This window comes from Puma concolor, chromosome D1 (assembly GCF_028749965.1).
Source record: "Puma concolor isolate L17-30 chromosome D1, mPumCon1.1.hap2, whole genome shotgun sequence".
Classification (NCBI taxonomy): Eukaryota; Metazoa; Chordata; class Mammalia; order Carnivora; family Felidae; genus Puma; species Puma concolor.
This window is the reverse complement of record NC_141676.1, coordinates 95,845,938-95,866,835: the sequence shown is the minus strand read 5'-3', so window position 1 is coordinate 95,866,835 and position 20,898 is coordinate 95,845,938. Positions and strand designations below refer to the sequence as shown.

The following is a 20,898-nucleotide window of genomic DNA, read 5'->3' as shown; positions in this document are numbered from 1 at the left end:
TGCCTGGGTGGCTCAGGTGGTTTAAGCTCCCAGCTCTTGACCTTGGCTCAGGTCATCTCATGGTTCATGGGATCAAGCCCCACATTGGGCTCTGAGCTGACAGGGCAGAGTCTGCTTGGGATTCTCTATCCCTCTCTCTCTCTCTTTCTCTGCCCCTCCCCTGTTCACTCTCTTTGTCTGTCTCTCTCTCGAAATAAATAAATAAAATTTTAAAATTAAGATGGGGGTGCCTGGGTGGCTCAGTCAGTTGAGCGTCTGACTTCAGCTCAGGTCATGATCTCGTGGTCCATGAGTTTGAGCCCTGCGTTGGGCTCCGTGCTGACAGCTCAGAGCCTGGAGCTTGCCTCGGATTCTGTCTCCCCTCTCTCCGCCCCTCCCCCGCCCACGCTCTGTCTCTCTCTGTCTCAAAAATAAACATTAAAAAAATTAAAATAAAATAAAATTAAATTAAGATGAAATAAATACATAGAGATTAATAAAGAAAACCAGGGAAGCATGGGCTGAGCATGGCAAGTTCAAGGAACTTCGGGTAGCTCTGTATATATCATTGTGTATGTGTGAGGAGACTATGCATAAAATGATGAAGCTGGAGGGGTGGATAGGTGTCAGAAGGTGAAAGTTCTATGCAAAATGTGTCATGGGTCTTATTTTCGAAAATTTCTCAGTGTTTAATATAGTGCTTAGTAAATAGAAGATGCTTAGTACATGTTTATCGAATAAAGAAAGAACAAAGGCAGGAAAATATAATTGAAAAGTCATAATTAAAATTAAGGGCGGAATGACACGTCACACTTCCATTGAAGAGTATGAAGACATTAATTCTAGAAGTCTCACCAATAGCCAGCTTTTGAACATACTTAAATATACAAAACACCCTTTTTATTTTTAAGGGTTTCAAATGTTGAGGCAGCTTTGCACGTAGATAGTGATTTTTTACCTTCAGATAATATTTGTGGCCTTCTCTTGCTGCTTCTCATATGAAAAAGCAATTATTCTTTGGATGATTTCCCTGAAATTAACACTGACAAACACATTTTTGGGGGGCAGTTCAGTATTCTAGTTGCTTTTCCCTGTGTTTCCCCGGGGACTATAGTTTCTCTGGGTTTCCCAGAGCCACTGGACAGGAAGCTTCTTCTTCCACATGTTTTCTTATCTAACTTTAAGAAGACAGCAGTTCACGACCTTTATAGGTCTAAATATTTGGCCTGTGGGAATTTTTCGGGTTTTCTAAATAAAGGCTATCTATAGCTATGAGATATTAGACTGCAGGAGAGCGTGCAGGTATTTTGGCTAATTGACATCATGGATGAGGAGAGTGAGAGAGAATTTTGGAAGATCGTTCCTGTTTTAGACCACTAGGTACCGGGAGAAGTGACATTTACTTCCAGGGTTGCAGTTTTTTCTCTGTGTATCACTTCTCAAGTTTTGAAGGCTGATTATTTTTGATTTTCATGAACTATAAATAGTAGCAGTGTTACCCTGAGTTTTACGCTCCTGTGCTTGATTATACCAATATGGGATGTTCCAATGCGTGGTTTCCTATAGAACTTCTTAGGATAGTTGTCTTATAGTAAATGAGACAGGGGAGGATTCCCCAGAGAGGGCAGAGGAAATGATCACAGAGAAGCTGGTGGATCCCGTGACGAGTACGTGCGTTTTCTTCAACAGGTTCGCTTACCAGGTTATACCAAACAGATGAATCCAGCAAATCATTCCCAGGTGACAGGCTTTGTCCTCCTGGGGCTCTCTCAGGTATGGGGGCTTCGGTTCCTCTTCTTTATTATCTTCTCTGTTGTGTATCTTATGACCGTAGCTGGAAATCTCCTTATTGTGGCCATAGTGACCTGTGACTCACGCCTCCACACAACCATGTACTTTCTCTTAGGCAACCTTTCTTTCCTAGACCTTTGCTACTCTTCCATCACAGCACCTAGGATGCTGTTTGACTTGCTCTCAGACAACCCCATCATTTCCTTCGGCAGCTGCCTGACTCAGCTGTTCTTCTTCCACTTCATTGGAGGCATCAAGATCTTCCTGCTGACGGTGATGGCATATGACCGCTATGTTGCCATCTCCCAGCCATTGCGCTACATGCTTGTGATGAACCGCACAGTCTGTGGGCTCCTCATGGTAGCCTCCTGGGTGGGGGGCTTCATCCACTCCATTGTGCAGATTGGACTGACTATCCAGCTGCCATTCTGTGGGCCTGACAAGCTGGACAACTTTTACTGTGACGTGCCTCAGCTGATCAAATTAGCCTGCATGGATACCTTTGTCTTAGAGCTTCTGATGGTGTCTAACAATGGCCTGGTGACTTTGATGTGTTTTCTGGTGCTCCTGGGATCCTACACGGCACTGCTAGTCATGCTCCGAGGCCACTCACGAGAGGGCCAGAGCAAAGCCCTATCCACTTGTGCCTCTCACATTGCTGTAGTGACCTTAATTTTTGTGCCTTGTGTCTACATCTATGCGAGGCCATTTCGGACATTCCCTATGGACAAGGCAGTCTCTGTTCTGTACACAATGGTCACTCCCATGCTGAATCCTGCCATCTATACCCTGAGAAACAAGGAAGTGATCGTGGCCATGAAGAAACTGTGGAGGAGGCAGAAAGACCTTCTGGGTCCCCTGGAGCACTGACCGCCCCCCCCCCCCAGATTAGCAGAAGCAGAGACCTGAGAATCTGAGAGCTGTTTCTCTGGGGCAGCCTGCTCAAGAAGACCTACAGAGTAGCTAAAACCACTTGTCTACTCTATTACTTACCTGGATTACTACTTACTTCTGTGCTGTTCTCAACCTCAGTCAAGTTCTAGTGACCTGAACTTTTAACACAGCTAGAAAATGGAATGAGTACCCTAGAACTTCTCCCAAGTGCCTCCTAGAGAAAAAGTCTCAGCTGCTATGCAGGCTTGATGTTTGGGTCAGATGGCACTTGCTCCTATGATGATGTTGGCCCTGTTGAGAAAGTTCCAGCTGAAGTAGGCATGAGGGTCATACATCTGGTGTTTCTTTTCTGACATTTCTTCTTGGACACAAAATATATCCGAGGAGCCCAAAACAATTCTTTTTTAACAAGTTTTTATTTATTTATTTATTTTGAGAGAGAGAGAGAGAGAGAGAGAGAGAGAGAAACAGAGAGAGAGAGAGAATGCATAAGCAGGGGAGGGGCCAAGAGAGAGGGAGAGAGAATCCCGCTGCCAGTTGTAAAGTCATAACTAGCACATCTGTCTCCAAATCCATGCAATAGCTTCCTACTCCATTCTCTAAAATCCACTTTGTTTCCCTCTAACCTGTTGTCCCCACAGCAGCCAATTAATTTTTTAAAATATGATTTGATCACTTCCTTGCTTAAAACCCTTCAAAGGCTTTACATTGCCTTATGAAGGAAGAAAGCTCCCCATAAACCTTATAGATAAGGTCCTATCTGAACGGACCTCAGCCCACCTCTCCTTCTCCAGTCCTCATGTGCATTTGTTTCTCTTATTCCCTCATCTGACTCTGGGTCCTTGCAAATACTACTTGTTTTCTCCGGAATGCTGCTCCCCTACTTTCTCCCTGGATGATTGCTGCTCAGTCTGAGGCCTCAGTACAGAGCTCATTTCCTCGGAGGCATGTTCCCTGGTCTTTAATCCAGATTGATTTTCCTTACTAGTCCCTCTAACAAAACTCGGCTCTTTTCTCAAAAGCGTTTGTCACAGATTGCAACTACATAGTAATGTGTGTATTTAGGTTTTCTTGTTTGTTTGTCTGTATGTTTTTTCTTTTTTTGCCAGCCATCCCAATTACACTATAAATTGTATAAAAGTGAGGGCTCTGTCTATCTTGTTTACTACTACATACTCGAGGTCTAGCGTTGCAGACTTTGAGTCTGGAGTTCTCTCTTGTCCAGCAAGAAAGTGGATGCAGAATTGAATATGAGAGAGGCTAATGTCTGGGAAGAGACAAGAACCCTGAGTAAAGATCCTTGCTCCGTATTTATTAGGATCAGAAGGCTTATAAATGTGATACACGTGCAGAAAGAGACAGTAAAACAGTGGCCATTAACTCATGTGTGTGAGAGAAAGGGGGTTTCGAAGGTATGCAGTGTTAGGGGTTAGGGTAAATACAAATCAAAGTCCTGGCACTGAGCAGATGGCTGTTTACTGCAGGCACCAGGCACCAGGTCTGTCTATCTTAACTTTTCTAGGGGCTAAGACAGATAGAGCATGCTATCTCAGGGTTAAAAAGGCATTTTTCTTGCTAATTAGCTCTGGGCGTGTTGGCCCTGTAGCGGCTTTCCACTCTATGCTTGTTTTACTTAATGATAAATCCTGGGCATTTTCACCCTGCTGTGGCGGCTTTCTGCCTCTACCTGTTCTTGGACGCTTTTGTCCTGTGGAAGCGGCTTTCTGCTCTATGCTTTGTTCTATGCTGGGTGCTTTCACCCTGTGGTGGCTTTCCGCCCTGAGTCTTGTTAACCCATTGGTGCAAGCTCAGGAAGCTCTTTTTATTTATTTCTTTATTTATTTTATTAAAAAAATTTCTTTTAATGTTTTTATTTATTTTTGAGACAGAGAGAGACAGAGCATGAGCAAGGGAGGGGCAGAGAGAGAGAGGGAGACACAGAATCTGAAGCAGGCTCCAGGCTCTGAGCTGTCAGCACAGAGCCTGACGCGGGGCTCGAACTCACGGACTGTGAGATGATGACCTGAGCCGAAGTCAGACGCCCAACCGACTGAGCCACCCAGGCGCCCCATGGAAGCTCTTAAACTTATTCCCCACAGTCTAGCTCCACAGCCTAGATTTAAGAGCAGCAACGGAGGGGCCTTGATGCAGCACCAGGGAATCATATACTCTCAGGTTTGTGCACAGCCTGACCCTGTACTTGCACAACCACGTGGGTGTGTGTCTCTTTAAAATTTGTGCCCTAGACATCTCCCTTGGCCCTAGACGTCACCCTAGTCCCATCCCTGCCTAGCTCAGTGCCTTAATCCTACTGGGTATTTAATATTTCTTAAATAAGTGATTGGATGATTGGCTTTGTGTTTAGAGTCTATCAGGCAGAAGTTGACTTGGGAATTTGGGATATCTAAATATTTCACTGGTCACAGTGTTTTTCCTTCAGGAGATTCCTGTAGGAGCTGCTAGTCACCTAAACAGCAATGGCAAGTGAAGATCAAAGAAACAGTTATTACCGCAGCCCAAATGGAATTTCCCAATGTTCAGGTTCTGGTTAATCTTGTTTGTAATAGTCTAGATGGAAGTCATCAGAAGCCTTCTTCTTACTCCCCTCTAAGCTCCAGATCTGAGTCTCCATATTTTTAGCATTCTCTGATTGGCTTTGCATGACAGGACCCTGAAGCAATAGTAAGTACGCTTGAGAATACACATACGGAGGAAGAGGAACGGCGTCCCTGAAGGAAGTCCACACGCTTACCTGCCCCAAGGGAAATGTGTCCTAACTAGAATTCTGAAGTGTGGCCAACTGGATCAGCCTTCTTTATGGGGAGGGGAGGGCATCAGGAAGAGAGGAGAGAGGAAAACGAAGGCTCTCTCTCTCTTTCATGATGCGTCATTCTGGAGGCTAGTTTTTAATTGTCTGAGAAAAGTGCAGGGTGTTGTTGGACTGATTTGAACTTCAAATACATTTTTACAAATTGCATACATTTTTAACCTCTTAATCCAATATTTCCTTTTACTTGTGACCCTTATAGTCTCTCGAAGCCATGGTTCTGTGCCACATCAGGGCATCTCTTAGGGCCTGCTTCACCTTATCGTTGCGGAGACTGAAGATGAATGGGTTCAGGAGGGGTGTGATGATACAGCTCAGGACGGAGGCCCCTTTGTGGAGCAGCGTGGACTGAGCCTCTGACATACGGATGTAGAGAAAAATGGAGCTGCCATAGACAATGATGACCACTGTAAGGTGTGAGGCACAAGTGGAGAATGCTTTTTTTCGCTCCGCAGGTGTGGGGGCCCTGAAAACAGTGGCAAGAATGCAGGCGTAGGAAACCGAGGTCAGTGCCAGCGAGCCCAGTAACACTGACGTGGAGAGCACAAAAGCCACCAGCTCCAGTAAGCGGGTGTCTCCGCAAGAGAGCCTCAGCAAGGGCCAACTGTCACAGAAAAAGTGGTCAATACCATTGGGGCCACAGAAAGGCAAGTTGGCCACAAGGATGGTGGGGCACAGGACCCAGAGGAATCCAGCTAACCAGGAGGCCAGAACCAGTTGGGAACAGACACGGCCATTCATTAGAGTCTCATAGTAGAGAGGTTGGCAGATTGCCAAGTAACGATCTAGAGACATGACAGCTAAGAGGAAGAAGTCGGTGGTGCCTAGGAGGAAGTAGAAGTAAGACTGGATGATGCAGGTGGCGAATGAGATGGAGTGGTCCCCCGTAAGAATGACGACAAGCATCTTGGGAACCACAACAGACACGAGCAACAGCTCCAGGAAGGACAGATGCCTCAGGAAGAAGTACATCTGTGTGTGCAGGTGTCGATCCGTCCAACTGAGCCCAATGATGAGCAGGTTGCCTGTGGCCGTTACAGCGTAGGCTGCCATCAAAGCCAGGAACAGCAGGAACTGCAGGATGTGGCTTCTGGGGAAACCCAGAAGGACAAACCCTGTCACGTGAGTCCAGTTTTCAGGACTCATCTCTGGTCATCGGCAGGAGGAACGAAACAGAACTTCATAACTGGATCTACAGCCACAAGTCATCAATTAATCAATCAATAAAATAATAGGCACCTAGCACTTGATTACATTCTGAGAATATATTAATCTGTCTGCTTACTGGTGACTTACACAAAATTATGATAGCAAGAGCATACTAATAATAACACAGATGATATTGAACACTAAGTACGTATTGGGAACTTTTGGATGCAGTATCTCCTTTCATGTCAGCTCTCAAAGATAAATATAACTGTTCTCATCTTACAGATAAGGGAAGGAAGACTGAAGAAGTTTAGGGAAATTTTCTATGATCAAATAGAGAGCAGTAGAGGCAGAATTTCCTGCCAACTTTCTGTGGCTCTCACGCACATACTGCTTTCCCTGTTTCACTTAGCCTGGGTACCACTTGAGTAGTGTGAACTTAGAAGAATCCAGAAGAAGGAAGGGGTCAGAGAACAAATGTACTATGAAAAAATCTTACTGGGATCAAGAACTCTGAATGTTTGTGGTCCTTCTGTTTCCTGGCTTAGCATAAAACAACAATAAAAGTCAGGGCTTTCAGTGACTTTAGAGATCTTAGTTTCCTTAATCAGCCAGAGAGCCACAGGGCATGAAAACATGCAGAGCCCCTGTTCTGATTGTGTGTGTGTGTGTGTGTGTGTGTGTGTGTGTGTGTGTGTGTGTTTTACCAAGACTTCTTTCTGTAGGTTACAGACCTACAGACCTTCTTTCTGTAGGTCCCTCTTCCTGGGTTAACATTGACCAGTCTTCCCTCCTCCTCAGCTCTCCCAACATGTTCATGGCATAAGGTGAGAAGGGAGAGGGAACAAAGGGCATAGTATGTATCAACTTGCCTTTTCAACTTTTGCTTTACTTTGGAGACAACCTCATCTTGTCCTCGTAGCTTTGGGCGCCACATGAAATTTATCCATAGATTTTGAAGGGTTGGGTTTCACTAGAAATCTTGGTTCTAAGCTCCTTTTCTCACGTCCAGCATCAAATACTCTGAACTTCACAGCTTCTGCCTGTCAGTTCAGGAAAATGTTGAAAACATTCTGAGACAGAAAGAATACAAGTTACCGCCAACTTACTTTAGTTAATTGATAAGGAATGAAGCGTTGAGAGTTTTGGCATAGTTTAATCCCAGATCATCCATTAGTCTAGACTTCCAGCATTAAAGATGGGGAGTGTAAGTATTTTCTGTATTCTGTCTGAAGCAGCCTTAAGAAAAATGATCAGCCAAGGCAGGGAATCTTGGTTACAAGGCCGAAAGAGAAAGGCACTCAGGGCAAGTTCTGGTTGTGTCAATAAGGAATAGTCCTGGGATTGAGTAGCTAGCTAATAATAAAGCTTTATTCTGCTAGCCTAGAGATTATATCTCCCAAATCAATGAAATACCTCAATAAAACCCAGTGTAGGAGACTAGAGCACTATTTCAGGATGACATAGTCATTTCAGATAAGGAAAATGTGCTAACTGTGGCTTTTTCCAAAAGATCAGGTAAATATTATGATTAAAAATAGCTTGTAAAGCCTAGCTGTCAAATGTTTAATATTATCTTTTATCTACTATTATAAAACACATACACCACATACACACATTTCCCATTTGCTCTGCACCATGACTTAACCCACACAATTACATAGCTACTCTTGCTGTCCACTTTACAACTGAGCAAACTGGAACAGAGCAGGTTTAAAAAACCTCAGAGGTAGAGCTAAGATGAACATTTAAGGTTATCCAACCCTGATGTCAGACGGTGGCACTAGTAAGTATGGCTATTTTTACTTGAAACTTGAACCTGCCAGAGGGAAAAAGGGCATTGATTTGGAATAGCACAATATAATAATGCCTCATAATATAACAACAGCTAGCATTTACTCAGTAGCTATTATGTGTCAGGAAAGGAACTTTTCATTCATTTCATTTTTATTTTTTTTATTTAAAAAAAAATTTTTTTTTTACAACGTTTATTTATTTTTGGGACAGAGAGAGACAGAGCATGAACGGGGGAGGGGCAGAGAGAGAGGGAGACACAGAATCGGAAACAGGCTCCAGGCTCCGAGCCATCAGCCCAGAGCCTGACGCGGGGCTCGAACTCCCGGACCGCGAGATCGTGACCTGGCTGAAGTCGGACGCTTAACCGACTGCGCCACCCAGGCGCCCCTCATTTCATTTTTAAATCTCTCAGAAACTGCCAGATAAGCATTACTTAAGCATTACTTCCACCCTACAGGCAAGGGAATTAGTTAGAAATTAAGGACCCATATCTACTGAGTTAGGGATTGGAATTTTAGAAAGTCTGACTTTGGAGGCTTCACTTGTAACTGCTCAGCCATCATATCTTAGGTGAGAGAGAGTTTGTGACTATGAATTTGATTTGATGTCAGCTTCCAATTGTTATCCTGCTTCCTTTGTGGGCTAATGATAAGAATTCTACGTATAGAAATTAGTTAATGTAGTTTAAAGCTTTGATCTTGAAAAAATGAAAATACTCCTCAGAATGCGTGCTAGACTGAGCCTTATCTCAGAGGATTTCAGCTCCCCTTACAGAGCAATAACAGGTAGGTGTTTGGACCCCAATCACTCCTAAAGAAGATGGCCTCCCTTACCTGAGTACATTGCAGAAATTTGTGCTCCTTGTCTTTCAAGTTCTATCACAGGATATTCTGGATGTCTCTCATGTAGAAAGTGGAGCATTCTGCTTGGAGCTTATAGATCTAGAATCACACACAGGTACCTACCTACTTTATCATTCCCAATAGGTACTCCCTCATGGCATTACACATTGGGCTTCTTATCCTAAATCTGGTTGGAATCATCAAAGCCCTCCCATCTCCTTTTTGAAAGATAGGACCTTCCTGCCAGGACTTACCGTAAACCTATGCTTATGAGACCTCTTTCTCAGTGTCTTCACCCACAGGGACCATTTGGTCTTGTAAATTTCCAGTTTCCATGATGTATGTCCACGTGTCCGTTTAGTCCTCCAAGCTCCTTATCTTCCACCCAATGCTCCTCTTATGCTTCCCTTCTCCAAATCCTCCTCATTCTGCTGGCAACACATTTGCTTCGCTATTTTCTCTTTTCTCCTCTTTAGGTATGAGCTTGGCATCTTGAAGTTTGAGTAATTTTTAAATTTTTATTTATTTATTTATTATTATTATTATTATTTATTATTATTAAGAGAGAGCACACAGGCAGGAGAGGAGCAGAGGGAGGAGAGGATTTCAAGCAGGCTCCACACCCAGTGCAGAGCCCAATGTGGGGCTTGATCGCACAACCGTGAGATCATGACCTGAGCCAAAATCAAGAGTCAGGTGCCTAATTGGCTGAGCCACCCAAGCACCCCTTGAATGAATTTTATGCCTTATTAACCAAGGGTGAATCTAGGTTTATTGAATATTTCCTAAGAGCATGGAGAACCTGCATCAGAAGTTTAGTTTGTCTATTAAAAAGACATTTAGTTTGTCTATTAAAAATGCTGACTTTTAGGCTCTACCTATAAAAATGCAATAATTCTCTGGGGTTAGGGCCCAAGAATACAGGTTTTTGACAATTTCTCTGGGTTAATCTTATTTACCTTAAAGTTTGAGAAATACTGGGTTTAGAGAGAAAGAAGACAGTGAGAGTCGGGCAGTTCGAACGTGATTAGGAAATAGGGACTGAGGTATAAGAGAAGGCTAAGTGGAAGGCTGGATACAGAAGAGTCCACAAATGGGAAGCCTAGTTTTCTAAACTAAAACCATCACCAACTTTGTAATGTGGTAGTACAGCTAACTTTACAGACGACCAGAGAAGCAATAAATCCACACTTGTAATTCTCACAACATTCCAGATGGCTGGCTCATGCCCCAGTGTGCCCGTGAATAGGGAATGGGCCAGCTAAGTACTCCCCATACATACAAGATCAGATACAATCTTGAACACTTCGTGCCAGGAGTTCTCCCCGATACTGGAGACACAAAGTTGTGTAAATTGCTAAGGAGCCATAGTGTTGTAAGGGTTAGATATATTGATTGCAAGTGATAAGTTCCATTAGAATTCATTGAAGGCTCTGGTAAATGTAAAATCAAAGTCGTGTGGGGGCAGAGAAGAGAAAGGTACGTTTGTTTGGGGGCAGCATGGAATACTTCCTAAGGTTGATAGCATTTAACTGAGCCATTAAGGATGAATATTTGCAGATCAAGAAGGGATAGGAGACTTTCAGGTTTTAAGTAACCCAAAGTATCAAAACTTTTGAGCTTTTCAATAGGAAAATGAGATGATAAAGATTACTCGGTTTTTATTATCAAACTACTGCATAAAATACTCTTATAATTATTATGTAAGTATATTCCTCTTTAAAGATAGCCAAGACAAGCACATACTATTTGTTGGATGAAGAATGATTCAAACCTGATGGGGCTTAAAGGCTCGTAGGAACAAAAACTGGATTGGCTCTTGAGACAGACAGATGGAACTTAATTTTTACCTTTGGATCCTTCCCATTTCTGCTAGCAGTGTCTTGTATACCTATTACATGGATTTTTGCTTTTAGGTTTGTCGAATAATCATTCGAATTGTCGAATAATCATTAATGTGTTAATTTAAAAAGAGATGCGACTATTTTGACTTATTTACTTCTTAACAAAAATAATTTAGTTCTTAAAGGCTTGAAGTTGGGATGATTAACACAGTAACTGTAGAATAAAAATTTTCCCCGAAATTGTATTATTTGGGGCAGCGTACTTTGGGCTCTTTCAAATACAGTAGGTTACCAGTTACTTCTATACATGCAGCACATGATTCTCACATGAAACCTTAGTGAGAAGAATAAGGACAAAGTTTTCCAAAAGCTGGAGATGTGGTGCTTGAGCCCTTAATGAAAGAGAAATTTGTTAGTCTTATTATCTGGGTATTCAGAACATAAAAATCAGAGCTTCCTGTAGTGAGCACGATATTGGCTCAAGTATCGATCTATGTGTGTAGAACTCAACGGCCAAAAGTAGGAATGAAGAGTTCTCATTCCTATCTTCCTTTAGAAAAACAGAAATTGTATTACAATATGCAATGAAATGTACCGTATTTTTAGTACTCTAAAACTAGAAGCCTTAACGAGACTTAATTCCACCAAGTTCCTTTCTAATTCAGGAGTAAGAATAAATTTTGAGCATACAAAGTTGTCTGAGATTGGAAGCTGATAGAAATTGGCTTGTACCTGTTCTAATACTGCATTCCTGAGGCTTCTTCCCCTGGCCAATTTGAAGAATGTGCAGTCAGAGGACTTATGACTCCTGTGTATGGTCAATGAAGCACACAGAAGGCTTCTTGTTATCAATACCTGTGTGCTTCAAGTGATACCAAGAAAAACCCCTCTGTGGTGTTGAAAGAAAAGTTCTTATAACTTGCATGATTATTTCTTCCTATACCCAATCAATTAAAATTTACTTTAACTTGCTTTGAACTTGCTTTGAAATCCCAAAAGGGAACAACTTTGGCCCAACTTTATTGAAAATAAACAATGTAATTAGTCCTTTGAGGTTATAGGAAGTACAGTATTTGAGATTTGTCATAGACTGGCAGCCATACTCTTTAAAAAAAAAATAGAGCTATTTCTTGAGTAGAGGGTAGAAGAAAATTTGCTACTATATCCAACCTTTGGGAAATTCTTCTAAACTTGGTAGTGACTCAGTGAGACTTTGGGGATCTTGATAGTGTAATAAAATTATAAAAATTAAATCTATATATTCATAACACTAATAAGAAAATAAATCCTATTTTAAAAATACTGGATATTGAATTACATACTAGTTATGACACAACTAGTTGCATGAACTTGAATATATTACTTAAATTCTCTGAGCTTCAGAGAACATACTTACATCGGCAAAATGTGTTTCATAGGGTTTTTAAGAGAATGGGTTGTGTATAGTTTGTACTAAGATAATCAATAAAGATTAGAAAAATCATTTAAGGGGTGCCTGAGTGGCATCAGTTAAGCATCCGACTCTTGATTTTGGCTCAGGTCATGAGCTCCTGGTTTGTGGGATGGAGCCCCACCCATGGCGGGGAGAATCCTGCTTGGGATTCTCTCTTGCCCTCTCTTCTGCCCCTCCCCCCGCACACTCTCTCTGTCTCAAAATAAGTAAACAGACTTAAAAAAAAAGAAAAGTTATTTAAATGTTGTTCATTGTCAAGCAGAATAAAAATTCTCTTCTCACATACATGAATTCCACAAGCTCGGAGTGTCCATTTTTTTTCTCTGTTTCCTCCACCTCCCATCCCCTGAATAAATATTGAACTTACAGTCCTTTAAGGCAACACTGTGAACTGTTAGGAGCCTGAACTTTGTTAGATGCCACTCTACTAAAAAATTCTGCACACTCTGGAGCATGAAGTGGATTGTGAATGCTATTGGCTTAGCAGAGATATAATAAAATCAAAAGAACAATTTTAAAAGTTCCATTGACGGTTGTCCAAACTTAGTTAGAATTAAGAAATACAGTCATGTCAGACCGTGTATTGGCGATTTTTATTTGTAGCTAATTATGTCTTTTCCCCCTCTCTCCTCGAAAATGAGAAGATAGTCTATGATACTCTTAGCGGCTCATAGGCTAAATAAATTATGGTTTGAAATACACAATAGTTAAAAGATAATTTTGCACTGATTAGAATTATTGGTCTAGTGAAAAGCTACTGAGGGTGAGTTCTGCCCACTTCGATTCTCACCTCTCCAGTGGGTCAGATTTGCAGAGGACGAGGAGTCAATCCTGGAGTTCCAGTCTAGAATCCATTTCCTAAGTGCAGCTGGTGATTTTCTAAGCACTTAATTCCCTGTAATCCTCTTTGCTTAAAATTCCTAGAATAGTTTGTTTCCTTCACTGAAATCTAACTGATAAAATTCCAATTAGAGTGAGACTTCTATAAAGTGTGCCAGATAATCACCTTACCCTGAGGATGTTTTGGTGCTATACTTGACCCCAAAGCTTTCTCTCATAGGAACAGGCCAAGAAACAAGAAATGAGTCCAAATGGGTTGTTTAATATGCACCTTGTGATATCTACATTCATTCTCCTATCCAAGTACTAAGCAGGCCTGACCCTACTTAGCTTCCAAGATCAGATGAGATGGGGTGCATTCAGGGTGGTATGGCCATAGACAATTCTGAGAAAATTTCACCTTAGACTAAAGAAGGAATGTCAGTCTGAGGGGAGATTAGTATTATTGTTATCTTTTCCAAGACACTTCCCCTCTTCTCTTTTCTTCTTTTTTCTTTATGCCTGTTTGCTTTGGATAATCAATGAAAATGTTAGGGAAAATTGAACTCTCTACTGGCTGAGTTAGCTCAGAAAGTACTCTATAATAACATTAAATTATCATATGGGATGCTGTCCAGGTTGAGAATATGTGTTGAAGTATGTGAAGGTTGTCCTCGGTGCCTTCTAGATCCTTTTCTGGAATCTGATCATCTTCTTCCTAAACAAGATCATTTATTGGCTATTTAAATACTCATGGCAAGTACTTCTTATTCTTTGTCCCTCGCCATCAAAATTTACCCTCACTTGTCATCCAAGTTGGGTATATACAAGAAAGGGGTGGATTACTGACTGTGCCATAACACTCCCAAAGGCACTAGCATAAAAAAAGTCATAGTTTAGCAAAGAAGAGTACCAGATTGGTAAAATTTCAGGCAGGCAGTTCCAAAAATGAATGAAAAAATATCTTTCAGTGTGGGGACATCTGTGTGATGGTAGGGTTCTCCCTCAAAACCAACAACTCACGTAATATGTATTTTATCTGAAGTTATAAACAAAAATTCAGTTTGATTCCAAGTAGAAGCTGAGAGAGACTGAATTTGAATTATGGTAGAACATGTCATCTAGAGATGAATTATTGAATTGTGCTTTTATATTTTGAGGAAAACATGAAGGTGATGCATAGAATAGTAATTTAGTAATATTGGGAACATTGGTATTATTAATATAATAGTAATAACATTATTATTACACCAGTGCATATTTATTTGGCTGTTTCAGTTAATATGCTACATTCTTTACATTCATTAGCATACTCAGATCTCACAACAGTTCAATATGGTGATAATGACACTTGACAATGAGTGCTTTCTTTGTATACCGAGTACTTTGCAAGCAGAATCTTATTTAATCTTCAACAATGCTATGAAGCAGGAACCATTTTGTCCCTATTCTAAAGATTAGGAAATTGAGTTTTAGAGAAAGCAGCTTGCCTAAGATCAGGCAGCTAACAAGAAGATGATGTAAAATTTAAAAACAGCCATTTTAAAGAATATGTGGTATACACACACACACACACACACACACACACACACACACGTATATATACACAATGGAATATTACTCAGCCATCAAAAAGAATGAAATCTTGCCATTTGCAATGATACGGATGCAGCTAGAGTATATTATGCTAAGCAAAAGAAAGCAGTCAGAAAAAAGACAAATACCATATGATTTCACTCATGTGGAATTTAGGAAACAAAAGAGATGAATATATGGGAAGGGAAAAAGAGAGAGGGAAACAAACCATAAGAGACTCCTAACAATAGAGAACTAACTGAGGGTTGATGGAGGGAGGTGGGGGGGGGGATGGGCTAGATGGGTGATGGGCATTAAGGAGGGCACTTGTTATGATTAACACTGGGTGTTGTGTGTAAGTGATGAATGAACCACTGAATTCTACTCCTGAAACCAATATTGCATGGTATGATAACTAACAAGAATTTAAATAAAAATTTGAAAAAAAAAATATGGTCATTTGCCTTAGGAGCTAGGCTCTTACCCACTTCCCACTTTATTACACTGTTTTCCTCATATGTGTGATTATTTCACAAATATAATCTGATGGCAGCATCTATTCTTTGCCCCTCGCCATCATTGACATTATTTGCCATCAAATGACAAACATTTATTGAGCACCTGGTCTGTGTCAGATCCTGTTTCCTAGCATTTCAGAAATATTTATTCTTTCCTCTCACATTTCCATGGAGGAAAGGACTTCCTTTCTTCTCCACATACTGGAAATTTGGGCTTTTTCTACCTTTTACCCGATTTCATAAGAGAAGAGAAATAGCTAATATGAAGGGTCTAAAATTCTTTGAGCCATACCTTTACCACTAGGTGGAGCTATTGTGCTTCAAAAGCAAGAAGACCGCTCCCTCCTCCTCTTTGGACCAGTTCATTTATAAACAGAAAAATGACACTTTTTGGCACTATCTCACCACCCTTACTCCTGCAACGTAATTGGTACATGGAATCCCTTTTCTGTCTGTAGGGAATGTCCACAATTTCCTTTTGTTTACAGTGGATCAGACAAGAGGGAATAGGCAAGAGGCTTCATTTGGCTTTAAGATTAAGGTGTACTTTTCCAGTCTAATATTTACTAGAGAGTTCTGCTTTCTACAGATAATGGTCCACCTGCCCATTGCTTCAGCTGATTCATTTATCTTATTTGACTACAGGCCTTCGTGTATTTCTTTACTGATTAGATTTTAGAGAAGAATTAATCTTAGGATGAGCTAACTTAAAAAAATGCTTATGATTTATTCAGCCTTAAAAAAAAAGAAAGAAATTCTGTATCCATTCATCAGTTGATGAACATTAGGGCTCTTTCCATAATTTGGCCATTGTTGATAGCACTGCTATAAACATTGGGGTGCATGTGCCCCTTCGAATCAGCGTTTTTGCCTCCTTTGGATAAATACCTAGTAGTGCAATTGCTGGGTCATAAGGTAGTTGTAATTTTAACTCTTTGAAAAACCTCCATACTGTTTTTCCAGACTGGCTGCTTTTGAAACAATATAGATGGACCTGGAGGACATTATGCTCCGTGAAGTAAGGCAGCTATGAAAAGACAAATATTGCATGATTTCACGTGTATATGTAGTCTAAACATGTCAAACTCATGAAAGCAGAGAGTAGAATGATGGTTGTCAGGAGCTGGGGAGTGGCCAAAAGGGGGCGCTTCTCTTCAAAGGAGACAAAGTTTCAGTTTGCAAGATGTATAAGTTATGGAGATCATATACAACCTTGCAACTATAGTTAACAATACTGTATTATATACTTGAAATTTGCTAAGAGAGTTGACCTTAAGTGTTCTCACTACAAAAAATTCGTAATTACATGAGGTAATGAATATGTTACATGGCTTGGTTGTGATTATCATTTTATAATGTATACATATATCAAAACATCATGCTCAATGTTAAGATACATGGTTTCATTTTCTGCATCCTTAGAAAATATAGCATCACATAAAGGTTTAATTACCCCTGACTTTGACAGGTTAGAACATATCGGGTTTGAGTTACTTAAAAAGGAGTCAGGCGTGGGCAAGAGGTGCTATGATACATTTCAGGGAAAAGATGACCATTTAGCATTGTTATAACTGAATTAGGCTAAGGTGACCATTATGCAGGTGGGAGAAAGGAAGGGAGGAAATGAGAGTTTTGTGACATAAGGCTAAGCCCAGAATCTTCTATAATCACTCCACACTTGCCCAGAATCTCCTATAATCACTCCACACTTGCCCATATTTACATGGTGTGTATTAAACATGAAAAAATACTTTCAGCTCTAGCTTAGAACCTTAGCCCTAGATTTTTCTTATTAATGTGATTTGATAGAGTTTGGAGGGAGCATTTCTGGTTATTGTATCAGTTAAAAAAGAGTTTGTAACTTTCCATAGAAAATGCATTTTTACCAGGTGCCTGGGTGGCTCAGTCAATTAAGCGTCTGATTCTTGATTTCCGCTCAGGTCATAATCTCCTGGTTCATGAGTTCGAGTCCTGGCAGCGCGGAGCCTGCTCGACATTTTCTCTCTCTCTCCCCTTCTCTCTGCCCCTCCCCTGCTTGCGCACTCTCTCTCTCAAGATAAAAAAAAAATAAACTTTAAAAAACAACCTAAAAAAAAAAAAAAGAAGTTTTTCTTCATCACTGCTGCAGTCCAAGGCATATCTGTCCAGTGGGACACTGTTCAAGTTTGGTCTGAGGAATATTTAGTCCTCTAGTAATTTTGAGGGGTCTGAGAATGATAATTGGGACTCATTTCCGTCACTGTTTGGTTTTAAATTATCCTAAGCATAAAACCCACAATTGGAGGATTTCTCAAATTTTCTTCTTGCCCTTCTAATCTTTTTCTCTGTATTTTCTCTCACTGGGTTTTACCTGATCCCATGGCTTTAGCCTCCAGGGAAACCATCCCCAAATCTTTTTTCTCATGTACCAACCTTCCTCCTTTTCCTTCTTACATTTATTTGACCTTAATTGGGCATTTTCCTAACATGCACTTATGCTTGGAGGTCCTGTTAGCAGCTGGCACTCATCATGTTCAACACTGAATGTATGATTGTTATAAATATCTCCAATATTTTTGAGTTATTTTTGTTTGTAGGATAATAGCATAGTTTATCCAAACACCTAGGCTAGTATCTTTTGGAATTTTTTTTTTTTTTTTGTCTATTTCTACTTTCTTTGTAAGAAGTCCTAATGGATCTTCCTTTGCAACATCTCTAAGAGTATGTTTGTTTCTTGGAATTACTCACAGTAGCACTATTAATTCAGGGCACTTAAAAATCATTCACTGGTTATTGTGATTGCCCCCCAAAGCTGACCCTGCCTCTTGTCTTCCTTATACCAGTCCATCTTGCTGGTGCACACTGTGTTAATCTTCTCGAGTCTGCATTTTGATTATTTCAATCCTGTGCCAAAAAAGAAATAAAAATCCTAATGCCCTCCCATCATGAGTTGACCTGGATTTTGGCATTTTAGAGCTTCGTATACTAATCCAAATCTGTCTTTTGATCTGAGTGTATGCTGTAGTCCCTGGGGAGAGACATCGGGACCTCTCTGAGAGCATGTGGAAGTCCTCTATGTGACATTCAGAGAGGAGGAAGATTATATTCTTTCTTTGAGTTCAATACTTTTGATCTGAAGTGCTCCTACATGACCACTAAGAGTTCCGCAGTGGCCTTCACTTACCATACTAGTGTTTTTCCTGTTCTGCACTCAGGTGTGCAAAGAAAAGGGTTGACACCACGTAAGCCTTTGCCTGTGGGGCAAGAATTCTGTTGTAGTTAGTATCCAGGAAGGATGGAAAAAAGGGATTCTCATTCATTCATTTAATTAAACAAATATTTATTCAGTACCTACTATATATGCTTGGTAATACTTTAAGTTGCTACGGAAAGAGTACTGAAGAAAACAGACAAAAGCCTGCCCCTTTGAAACTTAAATTAACATGGATGTGAGTATATGAAGGTATGTGTGTATGGATTGTGAAAAGACACAACAAACCAACAAATAATGTATAGGATTTCATGTAGCAAGAGGTGCTGTGGATGCAGGAAAGATCATCTGCTTTTCTGCTTGGGGATATGCCCTATTTGGCAACAGACCAAAATGTATGTAAAAGGGTAAATTCCAATAATGCAGTGTCATTATAATGAACTAGGCTACAAATGCAGAGTAGGTAATTTTGCTACAAAGCCTGATCTCTGGGGAAAACACTGGGAGAAATGTCTTCCAATATTTAATCAGGTCTCTAGGATTTCCTAACTCATGAAAACCCTTGAGGTCATATTAGCAGGGGGCTCTCTGGGCATGAGTAGATACTATTTACTACCCGCTAGCCTGGAGAAAAATACTCTGGGCAAAGCCACCATTAGATATCATGATCTATAACTCACGGCTTCTCAGAAGTCTGTGCTCTGGTTCCTTTCATACAAAATTCGCTCAGAACAAACCCAGTAACAAAGAAGAATCTCCGTTTTGGGCTACTTGCCTGGAAAATTCATCAGAGCCCCCTGTGCCCCCTTGAAAATAAGGGAGAAGGGTTAGCACAGCCCAACAGTGAAATCCCGATGCAGAAGGGTGAGTGATGAATTTTATGTATCCCCTTATTTTTCCAAACCTCAGCTATGAGGCTGAAGATCTGAAATGCCATGATCTCCTGTCTGCTAAGACAGCCATTGAGCATTAGGGGGGGCTGAGGGACTGTGAAAGCTGAAGTACAGCAGAGATGACGGAGTCCTGATCCCTCACGGGGTACTCAGTCTTCCCCCTACAGCACTTGCCTGCTGGTGTTTTTGATAGACATCTTTAAACAATCTCAGCCTTTATCCAATGGAGACAGCAAAGGCACACAGGAGGGTGGGTGTGAGTTCATTCTCATTCTGGGACTCTGTCTCATTACGGAGGGATTGGGGGAAGAGGGCTGGGTGCTCATTTTAATGTCACCCTCTGTCCTGTTCTCACAGATACGCCCTAGGGAACAATGGCAGCAGGCAATGACTCTTCAGTGACCCAGTTTATCCTGCTGGGTTTAACACAACAGCCAGAACTCCAGCTGCCTCTCTTCTTCATTTTCTTAGGAATCTACATGGTCACCGTGATGGGGAACATGGGCTTGATTATTCTGATTGGTCTGAAGCCTCACCTGCACACTCCCATGTACTACTTTCTCTTCAACCTTTCCTTCATTGATCTCTGCTACTCGTCTGTCATAATGCCTAGAATGCTGATAGGTTTTGTAAAGCAAAACACCATCTCTTACGCAGATTGCGTGGCTCAGCTCTGTTTCTTCTCCTTCTTTGTCATTGATGAGTGCTATATTTTGACATCGATGGCCTATGACCGGTATGTGGCCATCTGTAAGCCCCTGCTTTACAAGGCCATCATGTCCCACCAGGTCTGCCTCATGCTGATGGCAGGAACATATGCAATGGGGTTTGTGGGTGCCATGGCCCACACCGGGTGCATGCTGAGGCTCACGTTCTGTGATGGCAACATCATTCATCATTACATGTGTGACATACCTCCTCTCCTTCAGCTCTCCTGCACAAGCACCTACGTCAACGAGCTGGTGGTTTTCATTGTGGTGGGAATCAATGTAATAATGCCCAGTCTCACCATCACCATTTCTTACACCTTGATCGTCTCCAACATCCTCCGTATCCGTTCTACAGGGGGCAGGTCCAAAGCCTTCAGTACCTGCACCTCCCACATAGTTACTGTTTCTCTCTTCTTTGGAGCATCGGCATTCATGTATCTAAGACCTTTTTCTACTGGGTATTTGGATCAAGATAAGGTATCCACAGTTTTTTACACCATTGTGGGGCCAATGTTGAATCCTTTTATCTATAGTCTGAGGAACAAAGATGTCAAAATTGCACTGAGTAAGACTTTTAAGAAAAGGGTGTTCTCTTGAGTAGAAACGGTGTTAGTTAC

General features: G+C 41.2%; 3 protein-coding genes across 3 annotated transcripts; 2 read left to right on the top strand and 1 right to left on the bottom strand.

The window, feature by feature from the left end:
- The first annotated feature begins 1,695 nt into the window (after positions 1 to 1,695).
- On the top strand, positions 1,696 to 2,640 carry OR4D5 (olfactory receptor family 4 subfamily D member 5). Its single transcript, XM_025928542.2, has one exon. The coding sequence runs from the start codon at positions 1,696 to 1,698 to the stop codon at positions 2,638 to 2,640; it is 945 nt and encodes a 314-aa protein (XP_025784327.2).
- Positions 2,641 to 5,674: 3,034 nt separating this feature from the next.
- OR6T1 (olfactory receptor family 6 subfamily T member 1) lies at positions 5,675 to 6,637 on the bottom strand. Its single transcript, XM_025928869.2, has one exon. It carries the CDS (start codon positions 6,635 to 6,637, stop codon positions 5,675 to 5,677), a length of 963 nt encoding a protein of 320 aa, XP_025784654.2.
- Positions 6,638 to 16,594: 9,957 nt separating this feature from the next.
- Positions 16,595 to 20,878, top strand: LOC147576895 (olfactory receptor 8B3-like). The gene is made up of 2 exons (XM_086676383.1): positions 16,595 to 16,603; positions 19,940 to 20,878. The coding sequence occupies exons 1-2, from the start codon at positions 16,595 to 16,597 to the stop codon at positions 20,876 to 20,878; spliced, it is 948 nt and encodes a 315-aa protein (XP_086532509.1).
- The last annotated feature ends 20 nt before the right edge of the window (positions 20,879 to 20,898 follow it).

Excerpts from the sequence above, each read along its gene's own strand:
- OR4D5 (XM_025928542.2), top strand. The coding sequence starts at position 1,696 with ATGAATCCAGCAAATCATTCCCAGGTGACAGGCTTTGTCCTCCTGGGG.
- OR6T1 (XM_025928869.2), bottom strand. The coding sequence starts at position 6,637 with ATGAGTCCTGAAAACTGGACTCACGTGACAGGGTTTGTCCTTCTGGGT.